Consider the following 20,108-nt stretch of genomic DNA (forward strand, 5'->3'; position numbering starts at 1 on the left):
GGCCCAACCCCCAGTGCTGCTGGAGGGACCATGATCGTCTAGAGCAGTGGTTCTCAGCCTTCCTCATGCCGGACCCTTTAATACAGTTCCTCATGTGGTGGTGAACCCCTGACCAAAAAATTCTTTTCTTTTTTAACCCAGCCTCTCCCTTTATTTCCTTCCCTTCCCCAGCTGCAACTTTGAGATAACCATAAAACTATTTTCATTGCTACTTCATAACTGTAATTTTGCTACTGTTATGAATCAGGCAACCCCTGGGAACGGATTGTTCTACTCCCAAAGGGGTCGAGACCCACAGGTTGAGAACCGCTGATCTAGAGAGTTCCAGGATTCAAAGACCACCTCACACACCCTCTCCTCAGAGCCCATCCCCCACCCCAGCCACCAAGGGACTTCCCACTGCCAGGTACCCCGTCGTGGTTACTTGAGTGGGAATGGGGTCCCTCAAGGACAGGGCAGGCTGTGTCACTTACAGCCAGCGCTCAGTGGCCCCCTTAAGATCGGGGTGTGATAAATGAGGGGCTGTGTGGCAGCAGTGGGTTCAGGCAGCATTTGGGGGCCCCTCCACCATCTAGGGGCTGGTCCCCACCATCACCCTCGGAGGGGCTCAGTCAGTAGATGCCAGGGACGTGCAGGGACTGAGAAGGAGTTCTGGAAGCCTTTTCTGAAGAGCAGGACTAAAGGAGGCGGGACCAGGCCTCGGAAACAAAGGCGTTGCCATGGTGACTTTGGAAGAAGCTGACTCTGGCAGAGAAAGGGAAGGTGCCTGTGCCGGCCCCCAACACCACCACCACCACCCCAGCCAGGACCAGGAGGATACTGGGTACCCCAGAGACCTGGGTCACACAGCATCCCTGGCTGGCCTGGAGCCCCATGCAGGATCCTCAAAAGGCCCGGCCCAGCCCCATCCCTCTGCGACAGACCTGCCTACCCACCCCTTGGCCAGACCGCCTAGGGTAAGTGCAGAACGAGGTTCAGAGGGCAGGGTCAGAGGAGGGGCTGGGGTCTAACGACCCTCCCACCCGCAACAGGCCTCCCCTCAAAGGGGTGCCCACATCCCTGCTAGTGAGCTCTCTCTCTCTCTCTCTCTCTCTGGCCCCTGGGCTGGCACAGGCGGCAGCCCCTGCATATTGTGAAAGACTTGTCCCCATAGCCCTCCACTGGGGGTGACGGAAGGACACCTCAGGTGTGACACCCTCCTAGCATTTCTTCCTCTTGGCCCCAGGGCCCAGGTGCAGAGGCCATTCTCCTGTGAGGAGTGGGGGAGGGGTGGGAGCAGAACAATTTTCAGCAGAGATTGACAGATGGTCAGGCTTTGCTGCCCCTTGTCCTGGCAGCAGCCCGCCAAGTGCCTGTGTGTGCCCACAACTGAGCAGACACAGAACCAAGGGCCCTCTCAGGAAACAGTGCTCAACTCCCTCCCCGGATGGACCCCCCCAATCAGAATTTGTACCTCAACTAGGTCTCCACAATGTGTGTATGCCCTTGGAATTTGAGAGGCAGCTAAGTTCAGGGTGTCTGCTTCCAAAAGATCTGCTCTCAAACCTGGCCAAGTGAACCCCTGCTCCCCGGCACAAGTGACTGGGCCCCCCATCTCAACTCCTGAGTTTGGGAATATCCCCTCAGCCTGGGCCAGGTCTTCAGTTCGTGGGACAGAGAGGGTCTCACCCAAGGAGCCCGCCCCACATCACCCTACCATCCTCCTGGATAAGGAAGGAGAGCCCCGTCCCCCTGCCCACCACAGGGCAGGTGTGCAGCCAGGGGGCATCAATACCCATGGGCCCTGGGCAGCGGCCTTGCCTCCCAAGGCCCTGCATGGCTGCCCTGCTCTGCCACCCAGGAAGCCCGCCCCCTCAGCCTGGAGGAGGCTGGACCCACAGGGCCATCTGGCCAGCGCCAGGCTCAGGGAGCAGAGTGGGCCCAACAGCATCAGTCCTGTCCAGCCACTGCTTTTTGGCCCACTGCACCCTCTCCTCTAGCACAGGGGTCAGGCCTGAGCCACAGAGCACCCTGGCCTGCAGGGCTTGACCACAGGAATGTGCCCTGCACTGCTGCCCCAGCCTTTGCCCCGCAGCTCCAGAGATGGCCCCACTCCCCTCGGTGGAATGCTGTGGAATTGCTGTCTGGAATGGCCGGCCACCCGGACAGCAGGGCATCCAGGCGGGGCCATCACTCACGTGCCTCTGTCGGGTGCGCCCCAGCTCAGCTCTGAAGCAGCGTGACAGCCCTGCTTCCTTCCCCGGATCAACGATGGGAGGGTATTTTTAGCTTTGAACCCACCACGTGGAGAGACGAGTTATCAATAGCAGCGGCAGAGGGCTTTTTCGTGTGTGTGTGTGTGTGTGTGTGTGTGTGTGTTTTCCCAGGGCTTTGGGACCTGAACAACCTGCAATCATTAAATTCTGCCAGAAAGGGGGTGGGGGGGACACCATATTCCACATAAACGTTTTGCCCGAGTGCCCCCACCTGCCCGCTGGCCTCCGCAAGAAGAGGTAAGAGTTGGGGCCATTTAACCTGGGGCAGAGGCTGGTCACCACACGGACCCTGGTGCAGATAGCAAGCAGGGGCATGCAGTGTCCAGCTGGGACTGGCCTGGGCTGGGACCTTGGCTTCCACTCTTGAGCTGGCCCCTCCTGCACACCATAGTGGTCGTCCTGGCACTTACTGGGCACTTGGTGTACTGGCCCCGGCTGAGGGTCTCTGGTACACAGCGTCCCTAGACTGCCCTGTGGCACCAGGCTGTTGGCAGCAGCTCCGGAGTAGAGGGCTGTATGGTCGGGGGGGGGGGGGCGGCTGTGACTCTCTCTGCTGTGGGCAGGGGTGACAGGAGAGGCCGACTGTGGGCCCAGGACTTACTGGGACAGGGGGCCTTTTCCATGGAGTAGCCTCCTCCATTGCTGGGGGGATGTTTGAGCCAACTTGACTGTCCTTTCAACTAGTCACACCTGCAGGTGTGAGGGATCCCAGAACCCCAGCAGGGCAAGGACAGACATGCTATCCTCACCCATGGGTGATGCTGTCCAGAGCTGGTGTGCTACCAGCACCCACTACCAGGGACCCAGCTTCTACCTGACCACGTCACTGAGCGCTGCCTTCCAGCCCCAGGGTAACCCCACATCCCGCTCCAGGCATCACATGTACACATCCCAACCACAAAGAAGGAGGGAAGGAAATGTACCACCCTACCAAGCAAGGTGGCTCCCTCAGGTTCTGTCCTTCCCTGGAGACACAAAGATACACTTCTGCTCACTACTTTCTGGTCGGACCTCATCCCAGCCAGGCTGAGTGCCCTGTCACCCTGAAGAAACTGGGGGATCAAAGGAAGAAGACTGTGGGGGGCCACCTGCATGCTGGCCTCTCCTTAGGGATACCCCTGAGGACCCTGGCCTGCTCCTTCAGCCAGGGATGTTCCAGGGACTAGGACCTGAGTCCCTGCACTGCGAGGAGAGCAGCATGGACACTGGGCAGGAATGTCCGGCCCCAGGACACTGGTGCAACAAGGCCCTAGCCGGGCTGCAGCTTGTCCCCCGATGGCCCTGTCTGCTCACTGTACCGGCTGCTCCCAGGTGGGTGGTTTCCGGATCCTCCTCCAGGGCCCCAGGGTAAGGGGGCTGGGCTCTCCCTGTGGGCCCACAGGGAGCCAGAGGGGTATGGGCACCCGTGTGCCAGAGGGAGGAGACAGCTTGGGCTGGGATAAATTTAACTTGTCAGAAGCTGACTGCGTCGGCCGAGCGGCTGGCTGGGCTTGGGGGCCCGGAGAGCTGCCAGGCGAGGGGGCGGAAAGGGGGTGCAAAGTTTAAAATCGCCTGGGGAGTGAGAAGGGGAGAGCTGTGGGTGCCAGGGGCTGTTCGCAGCCTCCTCGGAAAACAGCTGAGGACTCAGAGTGCATACTCAGGGTGGAGGGGCAATGACAGGTCATAGCATGCTGTGGAGCTGGGGTGGGGGGCTCAGCCAAAAGGGGGGGGGTGGCTGTGGATCAGGTCCACCCCATCCTGCCCCATGGAGCCCAGGTAAAGAAGATGTGACAGCCTGGCTGGGCCTGAACAGTGGAGGCAGGGCTGGCCCACACTGCCTTCCTCCCCCTGCCAGATCTTCTCACAGGCCCCTGCACCATCCTTGCTCTCTTGACCCCCCTGGTCCCCTAATCGTGCCAAGGGGGACCTCATTTTCACAGGTGCCCATAATGGGAGCAGAGAAACGGCAATCCAGGCTTCAGGCCAAGGGGTAGGCGGACCAGTCGGTGGGCAGGCAGTATGCACAGAGCCCCAGGCCAGGGCTGGGTCCCCTGGGAGATACCCCAAAGGAAACAGCACCCCTCACTAGCTCAGGAACCAGGCTGCCGGTAGGCTCAGCTGTACTCAGTAGGTGCTGAGCAAACACCCTTTCTGCAAGGTGGCTGGGGTCGACTAGGTGGGTGGTCAGGGTGGGTTCAGGCCTTGCCACATAGTCACTGAGGGTCTCAGGCAGCCTCTGGGGACCTCAGAGTCAGAGTCCTTGGGGCTGTATGGGACTCAAATGAGATCAGATGTTGGAGAGCTTGTTGAGGGGCAGACAGGGCTGGGAAGCAGCCCCTGGATCTTCACTTGGGACCCTATCCTCAGGTGACTGGCCAGGACCTGAGACATCACAGCATCTCTTGGAAGTCATCAGTCAGACCTGGCTAAGGTTCCGGGCCCTCCCTTTATACTGGGCTGCTGTCTGCTGGGATGTCACCTGGAGGGTCCTTGCCTGGGTGCCAGGCAGAGCCAAGGGTTGGGAGAGGGGGGTAGGCAGGATCAAGTCCAAAGACACATGTACACAGATGCACTTCAGGCACACAGACACCTGGGTGCATAGACAGACATGGACAAGAAGACACAGATGCACACACATGCCTGCATGCACCCCTGATGCCCTCACAGACAAACACACACAGACAAGCACATGCCCATGGATGCACATGACAGACTGCATGCACAGGCGTGGCACAGACCTCACCCACCCCCTCCAGGGGGGTGCCTGCTGGACTCCAGGGAAGTCTCTGCTATCTGGCTGTTGACAGGCACTGATCCCGCAGGACCAGGAGCCAACGGAGAGGTGGGAAGCAATTTCCGAGCCCCTCCTTGCCCAGAGCACCCCAGCGTCCCAAAGGCTGCCTACTGTAAGGAAGATGGGTTTAGGGTGCTTCATGTAGGCCCAGGGGCTGTACCACGCACACGTGCACATGCGTGCGCACCCCCACGTGCACACGTGCACATCCACGAGCACACACACCCACACATACACTGTCCAGGCCCCAAAGTTAGCAGCGTGGTGGAGGAGGCCTGGCCAGCCCCGGGGGTGGAAGGCCTGTGGTGAAGGTGCCTGTGAGGTTGGGCTGGGAGTAGGCTCGGGAGAGAAGGGACATGACAGCCTCAGGGCCAGAGGTGGACGTCCCAGGTCAAGGTGGGGCTGTTGGCCTCCCCTTACCCGCTGATGAGCAGGGCAGCATGACTGGTGACAGTCTTACTGGAGTCAGACTCCCCAGGGCCAGCCGTCCTCTGGCCTAGGCAGACCCCCCACCCTGGGGGCACACAGAGGCACAGCTAACCTGCCAACCCCACTGGGCCTTGCCTGGGGATCCCCCTATTGTATGCTCCTCAGCAGCCCCCTCTGTCCCCTGAGCCCCTCTACCTTTACCTGCTCCACCATCCCCAGCCCACCCCCACCCCTTCCTTTGGCCTGGGTCAGCCCAGGTTGCTCCCCCTGCCTCTGGCCAGGCCTGGAGACGCCCAGGGGCCGACTCAAACAGCCGAGGCTGGGATCAGGATAAGCCTGGTACCTGGAGGCTCTCCCACGGTCAGAGCCCAGCCCCCACATGGCCGGGTAGGGCTTGGAGCCCAACCTACTGCCCAGAGAAGGCACCATGAGAGGGCCACTTTGTCCTTGCCCTGTATTATTCCCTCGAAATTCCCAGATTGTCACTCACTTTCCCGGCAGCAAGGACCAATTCACTGCAACCACTTGGCAAGCCTTTGTGGAGGCCCCAGGCAACGCCGGACCCTCCATAACCATGAGCGAGGGCAGATGTGTGGGGAGGTCCATGGGGCACTCAAGATGGTGGATCCTTGAGAGAGGGCAGGAGAGAAGCTTAGGGCCATGAGGGTAGCTGTGACCTGGGAGGGTTACTACAGCACAAAGGGAGTGCCAGGAGGGGGAAGCAGCACACTCAGAGCTCCTGGATACAGCTGTGCCTGAAGCTGGCTGGCACCTGTGGGGGTAGTCTTTTTCCCCAGGCCCTTTGAAGTGGAATCTGCCACTTACAGGCAAGTCATAGCAATGGTGCCCTCAGGACATCAATGCCATTGACAGGATCTGAGAGCCACACATAAGCCCCTTCCCAGTCCCTGTCTCCTGCCTGCCTTGTCCCAAAGCCAAGGAGATTCCAGCCTGAAACCAGAGGCCTCAGGAGCCGCCCTAGTTACACAGGGCGCTCAGCTCATCAAGATGCACCCGGAGCTGGTGCAGAATGTCACTGGGGGAGTGGGGGAAACGACAGGAAAAAAACCCCGCAACTCTGCATTCCTATATTCAAATGAGTCCTGCAGAGAGAGAGAGAAGGCAAACAGCCCTTCCTGGGGAGCTGACACCTGAGCTGAACTCAGAGGCCTGCAGGTGCTCCAGGAAGATGCCTTGGCATGACAAGCAGTTTGTGTGCTGCCTGCCGCTGGCCCGTGGGACCTCCTTACTCTTCAGTGGGCCGTGTCCCCGAGCAACTGACCAGCATGTGGCAGCAACTTCCCTGGGTGAACAGCTGACTCAGGAGGCGAGGCGGGGCGGCAGGGTACGGGCCTTGGACAGTGCGGTTGTCTCCATGTGCACGGCCACTCATGCCAGCACACCCTCTTAAGTGTCCAGTCCAAGCCCTCACATACACCCCAATGGCCCCCTGACCACTCCGCAAGAATGCCCCATTGGCATTGTTGGTCCAGTGTCTTTCCAAGCCTGCTCTTCCACCAGAATGCTACAGTCCCAAGACAACAGTTGGGGCCCCTTCTTCCCCGTGAGCCACCCTCAACCCAGGGCAGGGGCACTGTGGAACCCCAATTCCAGGATGGGGACACAAGGGGTGCCAAGCCAGTGCATGAGAGAACCCCTGTCCTACTCAATGTCACCCCATGTTTCTGTGGGGGGAGGGGAGGCCAGAGGCCCACTAAGCAGGGAGCTGCTGGCCTAAGGAGGAGGCAGGAGGCAAGGGTCTGGACCCAGCTGCAGAGACCTCTGAGAGGAGGGGGATGGGGTAGCAGGGCCCAGCCACCGCCTCTGCCTGCTCTAGAATTTCCTGTCCCTGTCCCCCTGTCCCAGCAGACATGCAGGATGGGGCAGGGGACTGGGGTTCAGTAGGGTCGTGGGGTTTGCTATGAGCCAAGCATCTGAAACGGCTCCCCACTGGGGCTGGAAGAGCCAGAAATGGTGAAGTGGGTGAGCCTAGGGTCTGGGGCTCCCCTCTGGGGTGTGCAGATAGGAACCCCCAGCCCGAAGAACTGCAGGAAGCCCAGCCTTCACTCTCCCAAGTTCCTGAAGCCTGCCTTGGGGCTAGGGGCAGGGGTGGGACCCCCATGATCAGGAATTGCTGGAAGTCCTGGGGTGGCAGCCTAGCTCTGCTGTCTCTTACTACCCCCTCCCTCAGGCACAGGCGAGCCTCCTGCTAGTGTGCAAGTGTGCACCGTAGGCGACAGAGGGAGCCGCTTCCTCCCGGGCTTTGCAGCCTGGCTGTCTGCCTGTGCTGGTCCCCGCCGCTGGGTGGCTTTCCTTGGGCTGTGGGTGTCTGTGTGTCTGCATGTGGGCGTGTCTGTCTGTCTCGCTGTGATTGTCTCAGCCTGCCTGTGTCCTTGACCCTGTCTATCCGAGCGCGTGTCTGGAGCGGGATGCGCCCTCCATCCCCCTCCCCCCCGCCCCCCCTGCACTCCACTCCTGCAGGCAGGCGCTAACGCCACAGCAGCTGCCGCCTGGGCTGCGCCTGAGCGCAGTGACCTCTGTCCGCTGCAGCAACGACCGCCCCTACCGCGTATCCAGCGGGGGTCCTGGCCGGGCTTACAGCCACCTGGCAAGCGCCTCCTCCCCCTGGGGTCACTGCGCCTGGGGTGGGAGCGCTGCCCTCCTGGCTGGGCCGCTTGAGCCCTCATCTTTCCTTATGTAACTCCACATCTGTCTGAGCCTGCAGGTCACCCTGGACCCTGCGCCGCGCCCTGCCCACGGCGAGGCTGAGGCCAGACTCTTGCGCACGTGTGGAGCGGAGGGGGGTGGGGAACCAAGCCAGGACGCGCTCTTAGAGACCCCCCTCTCCTGCCCTCCTGATATTCCTCCCCGCCCCCAGACCCGCTCGCCCAAGGCAGGAGACAAGGAGGTCACCGGCGGGGCACGTTCCCCGGGGTGCTTAAGCTGGCGTTTCCACCCTCACGCACTCCACCGTGGGTCCCCACAAGTGCTGAGCTCCCGATGAGGGTCGTGCTGGGTCATTGAGCCCGAGGGCACGGGTCGGGTCGGGTGTCGAGCGATCCAAGACGGATTCTCACGAGCTGGTCCGCAGAGCGGGCGAGACCCCGGCCCTGCCGTGGCCGCCGGGAGCCCCAGAAGCCGCCGCCGTGCGCCCCGCGTCGGGCTCCAGCCAGCCAGCGGCACGCGGCGCTGTCCGTGGTGCTGCCGGCGCCGGGCGGGGCGGGGGCGGGGCGAGGGCGGCAGCCAATGGCGGGAGCGCTGCGCTGGGCGGGGGGCTCCGGCTCGGAGCCGGGCGCACTCCGCTGGCGCTGCGCTCGGGGCGCACGGACGCTCGAGCGCAGCTCCGGCTCCGCTCCGCTCCGCACCGCCTGCAGCGGCGGCCCACCCGCCCGGCTCCTGGCCCGGGCTCCTCAGCGCAGCCCGCCCGCTCGGCCCCGGCGCCCGGGGACCATGCGCCCAGCGCCCCCCGGAGAGCCGGGCTGGGCCGAGCGCCCGCAGGGACCAGACGTCCGGCTCGGGGCCCCTCCCGGACACCTGGCCAGCGCCCCGCGCTCTGCCCCGCGCCCTGCAGCCGAGTGAGCCGCCGGGGGCCATGGAGCGCGCGCCGCCCGACGGGCAGCTCAACGCGTCGGGGGCGCTGGCGGGTGAGGCGGCGGCGGCAGCGGCGGCAGCGGGCGGGGCGCGCGGCTTCTCAGCCGCCTGGACCGCCGTGCTGGCCGCGCTCATGGCGCTGCTCATCGTGGCCACCGTGCTGGGCAACGCGCTGGTCATGCTCGCCTTCGTGGCCGACTCGAGCCTCCGCACCCAGAACAACTTCTTCCTGCTCAACCTCGCCATCTCCGACTTCCTCGTGGGTAAAGCCCCCACGCCACCCTCCCGCCCGCGGGACATGGGCCCAAGCCGTTCTGGGGGCCTCGCGCGTGGCACGCGACCCCTCCGGCGGCCAGGCTAAAGAGGAACGTCCCGGGTTGAGTTCTTGGCTTGCCGGGCCGGCGGGGCAGGTCCTGGGGGCGTCCCCGGGGAAGGGCCGGCGTGGCGGGCGCTCAGCCAAGGCGGCGCAGGGCGCAGGGCGCAGCGGCAGCAGGTGCAGCGCTGGCTCTGTGCTGTGGCCAAACAAAGGCTGCAGGGGCTCAGGACACGAGGAGGGCGCGGGAAGGAGGGTGGAGAGGTTTGGGGGAGGGGACAGGAAAGAGGGGGTTCAGGGATGTGTGTTGGGGGAGGGGGCCGCGAGAGAGGCGGAGGTGCTCAGAGGAGCTGCACGCGCTCACGTGTCCGCGCTCTGTTGCTGGCTGGGGGGCGGGGCGCCGAGGGGCCGAGCGCCAGACACCTGTTGGTTCTGGGAGGTTCAGCTCGCCGCTTGCTCTGAGAGAGGCTTCGCGGTGGGAGATTTCTTTGGTGCCTGAGATGATGCTCAGAACTATCGGAGCGAGCCAAGGACTGGGGTCTAGTGCGGGGAGGGGAGACTCTTCGCCCCTTTGGGTGCTGGGGAGAGCCCGACAGAAGCCTGATCGTACTCCAGGATCTGGGTCCCTTGAGCAATCGCCCTGGTGATCCCCCACCCCACGCCTCCATCTCGGGGGACATCATTGCTGGTGCCAGCATGCAGTGAAGGGAGGGCAGACTCAGGGTAGAGGGTGTGGCCTCGGAGACCCGGTGTGGGGGAGGGGAGCAGTCCCAGAAAAGCAATTTCGGGCTGACCCTAGGTCATTACCCCAGGCCCCCTTTCCAGCATGACCCCAGGCCCCCTTTCCAGCATGACACCCCTCCCCTCACTCTCCCCCAGGTGCCTTCTGCATCCCCCTGTACGTTCCCTACGTGCTGACCGGCCGCTGGACCTTCGGACGTGGCCTCTGCAAGCTGTGGCTAGTGGTGGACTACCTGCTCTGCACCTCCTCGGTCTTCAACATTGTGCTCATCAGCTACGACCGCTTCCTGTCCGTCACCAGAGCCGTGAGTGCAGGGGGCTCAAGGGGGGGCACGGCTGACAGCCTGATGGCGGAGTCCTTCCGCATCCTTCTACCTGGAACTGAGGGAAGATCTGGGGCCAGAAGCCCTCAGCAAGAGTTGTGTTTGCCCTCCCACTCCACCCCATGCACATGCGCGCACACACAAACATGTGCACACATGTGCAACTGTAACCCATGCATATGCATGCACCCACTCAGGTGCACAAATGTGCACAGATGCACCATACAAACATATACAGACAATACATGCACAGGCATACAAATGCAAACGTGTGCACACATGTGCAAGTAAAGCTCATGCACACGAATGCACATGAACCACTGGGATGCACATGTACACAGACACAGACATGCACAAGGACACTTGGGACAGATACCTGCAGGTGCACGCACACACATGCTCCTGAGCACACTAACATACGCATGTGTGTACCTGTAGGCATATATAGGTGGTGCCCTCCCCGGGGGGCAGACAGCAATTCTCTGGCTGGCAGCCAGGGTCAGCAGGAGGCAGGCGAGGCCTGGGAGGATCCTGTGTCTTGCACACTGGACATGGGGCAGTGGGCCGGCAGCACATGTCACCTCTTTACTGCCCACTTCAGGTGGCTTCCTCTCTGTGGCAGCTGTGTTCCCTGCTGGCCTCAGAAGCCAGCTGTGAGGGAGGACACAGGCAGGGGCGGCAGCAGTCCCAGTCCCCTGTCCCCTGGACCAGGCATGGGGAACTTTGTGGTTCAGATCCAGGGAAAGCAATATCACAATGTGCCTCCCATGGTCTCAGGGCGGTGCATGCAGGTCTACCCTACCCAGTCTGCCCTCTGAACTGATGGCTCTCTGTACACCCAGGCCCTGCCAACTCCTGGGGGGGGGGGTCCTGCTGGGTGCTGACCAGGCCTCTCTCCCCCACCCCACCCCCATCCCCTGTCCTGGTGTGGCTCCAGGATACTTGCACACTGGAGGTGGGGATGGCTGAGGGAGGTAAGGGTAAGGGCTTCCTCATTTCCCCCATCCCCCCTCTGCACAGGGCTGACCAGGCTCATGCCAGGCAATGGTTCAGGCCTCAAGTGGGAAGCAGGGGCTCGGCCTGCATCTGTGCTGTGGAAGCAGAGCCAGGGGCTGGTAACTGGGGGGGGGGGATGCTGGAACCCCCAGGGGCTTCCAGTGGGGTGGGGTCCATAGGAAACTGAGCACAGCTAGGGCTCTACTGACCCACACCCCGCTGCCTGCACTGCTGCAGGTCTCCTACCGGGCCCAGCAGGGGGACACGCGGCGGGCAGTGTGCAAGATGGTGCTGGTGTGGGTACTGGCCTTCCTGCTGTACGGGCCAGCTATCCTGAGCTGGGAGCACCTGTCGGGTGGCAGCTCCATCCCCGAGGGCCACTGCTACGCGGAGTTCTTCTACAACTGGTACTTCCTGATCACCGCCTCCACGCTCGAGTTCTTCACGCCCTTCCTCAGCGTCACCTTCTTCAACCTCAGCATCTACCTGAACATCCAGCGGCGCACGCGCGTCCGCCTGGACGGTGCCCGGGAGACGTCGGGCCCGGAGCCGCCGCCCCAGGCCCAGCCCTCCACGCCGCCGCCGCCGCCGGGCTGCTGGGGCTGCTGGCACCGGGGGCGCGGGGAGGCCCTGCCGCTGCACCGGTATGGGCTCGGCGGCGGGGAGGCCCCGGGGCCCGAGGCGGGGGAGGCCGCGTTGGGGGGCGGCAGTGGGGGAGGAGCCGCCGCCTCCCCCACCTCCAGCTCCGGCAGCTCCTCCCGGGGCGCCGACCGGCCGCGCTCGCTCAAACGCGGCTCCAAGCCGTCCTCCGCCTCCCTGGAGAAGAGGATGAAGATGGTGTCCCAGAGCGTCACCCAGCGCTTCCGCCTGTCTCGGGACAAGAAGGTGGCCAAGTCGCTGGCCACCATCGTGAGCATCTTCGGGTTGTGCTGGGCCCCGTACACGCTCCTGATGATCATCCGAGCCGCCTGCCACGGCCACTGCGTCCCCGACTACTGGTACGAGACGTCCTTCTGGCTACTGTGGGCCAACTCAGCAGTCAACCCCGTACTCTACCCCCTCTGCCACTACAGCTTCCGCCGCGCCTTCACCAAGCTGCTCTGCCCCCACAAGCTGAAAATCCAGCCGCACAGCTCCCTGGAGCACTGCTGGAAGTGAGCTCACTGCAGCAGCCAACAACGTGGGGCGGGGGGACCAGCCATACTGCGGGCTGGGCGTCGGGGACCCACGCTGTGGAGTGGAACCTGTGGAGCCGAGTGAGTTCTGGCTCCGTGGCCGCCCTCAGGGGCATGGCCCCGCGGCTGGCGTCCTGCGCAAGATCGCTGGCCAGCGGTCTTCTTTCCAAAGCAAGTGCTTAGCGTGTGCTTCAGCGTGCCTCCTGAACGTGCACACCTGCACACACCTGCACCCCATCCTGCTCCCACGCCTGCCTAGGCCCCCATCCTTGCTGCGCTCACCCTGCTTCAGCCCCGAAGCCCGGCCCCTTCCGGCCCGGCCCCTCCAACTCTGGCCCCCCAGAAAGTACGCAGGGGCCCCCTGGGAAGCTCACAGATGCCCTCGACATTTCCTTCTGGGTGTTTTCAGGAAGATGAAGATGATGAAGAAGAAAACACATCTGTGAACTTGATGTTCCTTGGATGTTTAATCAAGAGAGACGAAATTACCAGGCGCTGGGCTGGATTGGCAGGTGTGGGCTCCCACGCCCTCCTCCCTTTCTGCTGCTGCTTCCGGCTGAGCCGCCAGCTGCCTGCCCGCCACCCTGTGCTCTGCAGAGCACTGCACTGAGCTCGAAGCAGCCCGACACTCCATCTGCTCCAGCTGCCCGGTCGTCGGTCGAGACTTCTGGGGTCTGGGCGGGCAGAGGGGCTGTCTGAGCCTGAGGGGACTAGAGGTCCCACAGAGGGGCCACCTGCCTCACCTGGCCCCAAGTCCTCTCTCTGCATGTATGTCATCATGTGCCCACAGGCCTGCCCACTGAGAGGCCCCAATAAAGTGTATTATTTTCAAGGTGCCTGTTCCTGAGGACTCGGGGGTCGGGGGCACGGGGAGCGGACATGAGCCCACCTCGTGATGGGTGGTGGGTTGTAAGCCTCCCCCAGACACCTGGTTGCCTCTAAGTGGCTGGGGGTGGCTGCCGTGAGGACAGGCCACTCACCTCCGGCTACACCTGTAGTAGAAGTTGGGGCCCCACTCAGACCTCTCACCCTCCCCAAAGCCGACACGCCTGTTGGGAAGCCTGGCACTCAGCAGGCACACGGGGTCCCCAGGGGAGGGGCTCCCGGACCACTGTGCAGACTTCCCACCCCAGGTCTGGGCCAGCCCTGACTCAGTCGGCTGGGGGCAGTCTTGTGATTAGATCCCCCAGCTGATGGGGAGCATGCCTCTGCTGCCTCACAGGGGAGCCCAGTCACCCGTTCTAGTTGTCCCGACCCCTGGAGCTCAGAACCTCCCAAGAAGGGGTTTCCTGAGGGCAGGCAGGAGGGCACAGGCCTGGTGGTACTCCTAGGGCGAGGGATCAGTGGGTTTGCGAGGCTGCAAGAGGAGCGGCTGCGTATGGGGTGGTGGGGCTCAGGGTAACAGATGCAGCAGGAGCAAAGGGGAGGCCTGTCGGGGAGCAGACTGTTCCCCAAATGGACAGACAGCAGTGCTGCAGGCCCTCTGGATGCCCATAGACACAGACACTGCCCTTCACCCTCCCCCAGACACACAGCACCCTCCCCCAGACACACTGGGCAGCCTGAGAACCCTCTCCTGCCCCCACAGGGCAGCCTCGCCCACCCCGTGGACCTTGCCCCAGAGTCAACGCTAACCAGGGCTCCCCTTTCTCAGGGCCACCCTCAGCACCCACCCAGACAAGGGGCCTCGGCGCCTCCCCCAATGCAGGCGGGCACGCTGATCTTCAACTCCCTCAGCCTCACCCACTGAACCGTCGAGTCAATTTGGACCCTGTAAGACAAGGTGGAACTGTGTCCCCCTCCCCCCGCCCCAGCGGCTGGTGCCAACCGCGATTCTCTGGTTGGCAGGGAGTGCCTTCACCACTGGACTGTCAGGGGCCCTAAGCTGTTCACAGGGATCTTTTTTAAAAATGGAAATGCCATTTCCCCGGGACACAAGGCGCCCCCGCACCACAGCTGTGCCTGTACTTTCCTCTGAGGCCTCTGCCTGTCCGCCCCCTGACCCCAGGTCCCACCCCCACATCAGGTCCTGCCCTCTCTCCCTCTGCCATCTCTGCTGTCTCCTGGAGGCTCAGGGCCTCTAGGGTCAAGGCAGGACCCTCTTCCTAGGTGGGGGGTCCCCAGGCAGAGGGGCAGGGAGGTTGGTGAGCCTGGGCAGGGGGTCTGCAGATAGTTCTTGTCTATGCCTGTGTGCCCCTGCCAGTCACTGGCCGTGCCAGGGGCCGTGCACTTCAGGGGGAAGCAGGGCAAGACTCCAGTGCCCCTTGTGCTGAGTCTGGAGTGCAGGGACCCACCTAGGGGCCGCCCTGCAACGCCCTACCACTGTGAGAGCTGGCCGTCTGCGGCCCCTCCTGGCCCTGCACAACCTGGCCTGGCCCTCCCGGGCCCCCAGCCCAATGCCCGGCTGACTGAGAAAGGACAAAGGGCCTGTTCTCCGCTGCAGTGGACGAGTCCATGCGGACAGCACAGCCAGTCGCCGCAGCCCCTCCGCCCAGCACTTCTAAATGGCTGCAAATTGGAGGATAAAAGCACCGGCGTTCCAGCAATTCTGCCTTCAATCTCGGGAAAGTGCTGCCCCCGGAGCGCCTGTGCGGGCTGGGGGGGTGGGGGGGCAGTGAGCCCATGGCCCGCTTCTCCAGCAAACAAACACACTCAGGGGCTGGGCTGGGCAGGGGCAAGGCCTGGGCAGGGATAGGGGCAGTGGCTGGAGCCAGGCCAGGGCCAGGGCAGAGGCTGAGACCAGCACAGAGACAAGGGAAGCGGCAGGAGCAGGGCTAGGGCTGGGCAGAGACCAGAGCAGAGGCTGGGACTGGGGCAGAGCCATGGCAGAACATTCTAGGGGACTGGGCTCATATCACCTTGTCATTGTCTAAACATCGCCTGGAGGCCAGCCCTAAGCTGGGGGCCTGGGCTGCATCGATGCAGACCTCCATGGTCCCTGGGATCCGGGGGTCAGACAAACAACTGGCCTTCCTTTGGGGTCTGAGCTGCAGGGGCAAAACACCGGTGTCTCCAGGCCAGGCCCCTGCTCAGCACAGGGTTGGGGGGGGGTGTGGCCCTGAGGCAGAGGGGAGCCTGGGAGTGTAAGGGGAGGGGTGTAGTTTCAGAGAAGGCACTGCCTGAGACAGGGTGGCTTCCTCGCTTGTCCTTGCTTCAGAAGGACCGGGTGTCGGGGATCTAGTCTTGGGCTTGAGAAGGGAGCCCTCTGGGAGGCCTGCCTGGAAGGGGCAGTCCCCAAAGACCCAAACTCTGGGCCCTGAGGCTAGAGATGGGGAGTATGTGTCCAAGGGCAAGAGCCATGTCTGAGGGCAGGTCCGTCCTGGGTCTCAGAATTGGTCAAGTGCATAGGCATGGGCTGGCCACAGCCCTGGGGCCACCCACCAAGCCTCCTGGCACAAGAGGCCAGGTCAGCTGAGCATCCAATGTGCCCCAGTGTGCAGGGCTCCTGACCCAGTCAACTCACACAGCCAGAGCAGGAATACCACAAGGGGATCTTTCACAAACAGAAATCCAATTTCTTACCGTGTCACAGGCAGCAAGTCTGGACTCAGGACCCAACTCTGGGGAGGCATCTCTCTCTGTACCTCTAAGGACAGGCCTGGCACTCTGGGTCCGGCTGCCCTTGAAGGCCACGCGGTGGCCTCTGCTCCTGTCCCAGCCCCTGAAGCCTGCTCGCTCACGTCGCAAAGACAAACCTTTCCTGAGGTCAGCACACATCAGATAGGATTCGAGCTCCAACTGGTGCCCACTGGGCACAGACAGATGAGCAGAGGGTTCTGGAGAAGGCAGAGCAGGACGGGCGTCTGTGCTCTAAGGGCGGCCATCCTGCAGGGGCCTCCTGCCAGGGGCCACGGTGGTCAATGCTCCCTTTGGGGACCCAGTTGAGCTTGGTCCCCCAGCTTGGGGCCTTGAAGCTGGTGGCTCTCTGGTCACTCTCCATGTCTTACTTGTGGCTGGGACAGGATATAAAGACAGACCCCCTCCCCAGTATCTCTGGGAGCCTGCAGTGGGTGTCTTGCAGTCCCTGGTCCCTCCCCCAGCTGCCGGCATGGGGGGGGGGCGACACTCAGTGTTCTGACCCCAATCAGACCCCAGCACCAGCCTTCTCCCATGTGGCCACCATGCTGGTCTCCCCTGCAGGACAGCCCACCCTCTCCGTGTGCTTTCCTTCAAGGTCCCACACCTGGCCCTGGCATACAGCGCCAACGTGTGCACGGGGTGCTCTATTGTCTTGTCCGAAGATGTGAGCAGCAGCTGACTGTCAGCAGTGGGGGAGGAGGGACAGGTGGCCAGAGGCTCTGCTCTGAGTGCCCAGAGGCCTGTGCAGGCAGGCAGGGGGCAATTCTGATCCTTTGTTTCACAAGGGAAACTGAGGCTGGAGCGGGCAGGGAGGACCAGCCCACCAGCAGTCTGCTGAGACTGGGACTCAAAGCCCACCCTTCTGGGTCCCAGTGGACAGTTTTCTGCTCACATCACAGGCGCTCTGCCCAGTCCTTTGGGCAGGAAGTGGACTCCTTGTCGTCATGGACATTGTACTACTGTCTGCCACACAGATTCCTGCTCTGCCAACTGCTAAACTGTCGCTAGGCAGAGGGGCCTCTGAAGGGGGTACCCTTAGCCTTCATCATCCCTTAGGGGTGTGGGCTCTGGGCAAAGGAGCAGTTGGGGTGAGGAGGGAGAGTCTTGGGTGCAGCAGGTTGGGACTGGGTCAGGGAGAGGCCAGGACAAGGCTGGGACTGAGGCTAGGCCCGTGACCTCATGGAAAGGTTGGTGTGTGAGCTCAGTCCCTGAGGTCAATGGCATGGCACCTGGTCTCAGCACTTCCTGACACAGGACAGGAGAGGAGAGTGTGCCTTTGAGTTAGGGTGCTGGTGAAGAAGATGGACGTGCCATGGGGGGCCCAAAGAACAAGTCTGTCTTGGGAGAAGGACGGCCAGCCTGCTCCCTAGTGCAAGGACGGGGAGACTTCGCCTCATAGGCTCTGGACGAGAAGGTCATCATGCTGGGCAAGGCAGAGGGGCAGCGATGAGAAAGGCCCTCTGGGAGCTGGGCGAACACTGGGTGCCAGCCTGGGAGCGCAGGACAAGCGGGGTTTGCTGTGCTGGGTTTGGAGTCCCCCAAACAACAGGGGACGTCAGAAGGACACACATGTCTGTCTTGGAGGAAGTATGTACAATGGGAAGTCATGATGGTAAGACATGGTATCAGGAGAGATCATAACTCCAAACCCAAACTGCCTGCCCTGGGTCCACGCTGACACGCTTCGACCCCACAGGACAAGGCAGAACTGCCCCTCTGACTGTGACCCTTTACGAAAGGAGAGAGCCCGTTCTTTCTCCCGTGGAGAAGCTGGTGGCCTTCAACCGCTGACCTTGAGGATGCCCCCAGGACTCCTCTAGGAGAGGCCCGTCCTGCTTGGTACAGGGCCAGCGAGACAGGCAGGCTGTGGAGGTGGCCGACAGGGAGGTTGCTAGGGTGGTTGCAGACACAGCCATCTCCGTTCCTGTTGTGCGTGGCTCAGGGTGAGTCCAGCAGGCTCAGGAGGTCCAACTGGATGGTGGTGGGTTTTGTTTTCCATTGACGTTTCAGGAGAGGCTCTGGTGGGTACAGCGCTAATGGCAAGGTGGGTGCTTTGACGTTCTGGCCGGCTACAGAAGAAAGGCCTGGTAACGTGGCCCGCTAACACGAGATGGCCCAGGATCCTGTGGGGCCGGCGAGTGTAAATTGATCTGTCTGCACCCAACAACGGTGGTATCACTGGCATCACACTTCTGGAAGATTCGGGAACTTCCCGTACCTAACCCCATCTAGTTCTTAAGTGGATGGTAGGGTTCACTCCCTACAGAGGGGGACATAGGACACAGGGCACCATGACCTCCCCCAGGCACCCCGCTGAGTGTCTCTGGACCTTGGCGCTCAGGCCCACCTTCTCCCCACCCCCAGAGCAGTGACTCAGGTGCCCTGATGCAGACCAGGCTTCGGGCTGTGGGGCCTGTGGGCACCACTCACTCACTGCCCTGCCCTTTCTCTGTGGCCCAGGGACCACACCGCACTTCCCTGGAGCCAGGCAGGCCAGAAAGAAGCCCTAGGGTCCTTTGGGGTGGCACCTCCGGAACCTTGGGCAGAGGAGGTCGTGACTGTGTGTCTGGGGTCACTGTGGAAGGCCCTCCCCAACCGTGCAGAGGCTGCAGAGAGGTGCCAAACAGAGCTGGACGGAGCTGCTTCGCCATGACATCATGTCTGAGGTCTGGATCCAGCCACACCTGCAGCTAGGGTCCACCTTTGTGTCTCACAGGTCACCACACACACCTTCCTGTCCAGGGAAGCTCCAGTCTGCAGCGTCTGGAGCCTGTGTTTCTAGGCGGGGCCTCACATGTGGGGCGGTGAGTGGACGTGCACGTGCTCTTAGTAGGTGCCATAGGCTGGGTGGTGTCCCCTGGACATGCAATACCTTGGTTGGGCCAGGATGCTCCATGGGTGGACAGTTATGTAACGACACAATGATTCTCCATCATGTCATCAGACGTGACCGGCTGATCCATCATGAGGGGGTTCAGCCAGTTATGCCAGTCATGAACATGGGGTGCGGAGGACAGTCTTGGACACCCCGGGCCCCGTGGAGGGGGAGGGAGGGGGATGGCCGGGAGCTGGAACATCCTTCCTGCTGCCAGGAGCCACTGGTGGGGGTGCCAGCCCAGCACCATCCACAGGCAGGAACACGGCCGTCGGGGTTGGGTGGCGGGCACACAGGACCCACTGGAGATGGGAGGAGAGGAAGGGGGAGTGGAGGGAGGGGTGAGGTTCACACAAGGCAGCGGACGACCCCCCTCAAGTAGTAGCTTAGCGCTCAGCACACACTGACCAGAGCCTGCATCTCAGGAGCAGGGCAGCTAGGCAGTGGGGACATACCTGTCCTCTGTCCACTCCTGGGCCCCCGACCCACAAATTCCCAACAAGCTAGGGCTGTGATGGCCCAGCCTCCCAGGTACCTGGTGTCCTTGACAATGACCTGCTGTCCCCAGGCTCCCTGATGGGCGGCTCCATTACAGAGGCTCAGACCTGGTACATCCAGAAACAGCTGATTCCAGCCGCCGAGCTCAGGGGGAGGGGTGTGGGGGTGGCAGCCAGGGAGACTGGGGTTTCCTTTTGGGCTGAGAATGTTTTGGGATTGGACACTGGTGGCAGTAAGGAGACCGCAGCCTGCACCTCTCCCAGCAGTAGCTTGTGTGGTGCTCGCTGCCCCCAGCGCTGGCTGTGCTTTCCCAGCCAGAGAGGCGTGTGGATGTGAAAAATCCATCTCTCAAACACCCAGCACATGCTCTGTGAGGTGGGGGAAAGCCACAGGCTTCCCGGGCGCTGTGGAACATTCCGGCAACATGACACCAGCAAGTGGGGACTCCCTGGGCAGAAGGAGCTTCCCAAGATGCATGGCGAGACCCAGGACAGGGCACCAAGCCGGTGTGGTGGCAAAGGCCCGCAGCCATGCCCTCTGCCAGAGGACTAATCACTCTT

The 20,108-nt window shown here is 62.6% G+C and overlaps 1 protein-coding gene across 1 annotated transcript; it reads left to right on the top strand.

Annotated features, from left to right (window-relative positions):
• Nucleotides 1-9,049: 9,049 nt before the first annotated feature.
• HRH3 (histamine receptor H3) lies at nt 9,050-12,579 on the top strand. Its single transcript, XM_075527745.1, has 3 exons — nt 9,050-9,311; nt 10,241-10,407; nt 11,659-12,579. The coding sequence occupies exons 1-3, from the start codon at nt 9,050-9,052 to the stop codon at nt 12,577-12,579; spliced, it is 1,350 nt and encodes a 449-aa protein (XP_075383860.1).
• Nucleotides 12,580-20,108: the final 7,529 nt, after the last annotated feature.

This window comes from Tenrec ecaudatus, chromosome 12 (genome assembly GCF_050624435.1).
Source record: "Tenrec ecaudatus isolate mTenEca1 chromosome 12, mTenEca1.hap1, whole genome shotgun sequence".
Taxonomy (NCBI): Eukaryota; Metazoa; Chordata; class Mammalia; order Afrosoricida; family Tenrecidae; genus Tenrec; species Tenrec ecaudatus.

What these genes read in the sequence shown, in the direction of transcription:
- HRH3 (XM_075527745.1), top strand. Translation starts at nt 9,050, where the DNA reads ATGGAGCGCGCGCCGCCCGACGGGCAGCTCAACGCGTCGGGGGCGCTG. An exon ending in CATCTCCGACTTCCTCGTGG is followed by an intron (nt 9,312 to 10,240) that starts GTAAAGCCCCCA and finishes ACTCTCCCCCAG; the next exon opens with GTGCCTTCTGCATCCCCCTG. An exon ending in TCCTGTCCGTCACCAGAGCC is followed by an intron (nt 10,408 to 11,658) that starts GTGAGTGCAGGG and finishes GCACTGCTGCAG; the next exon opens with GTCTCCTACCGGGCCCAGCA.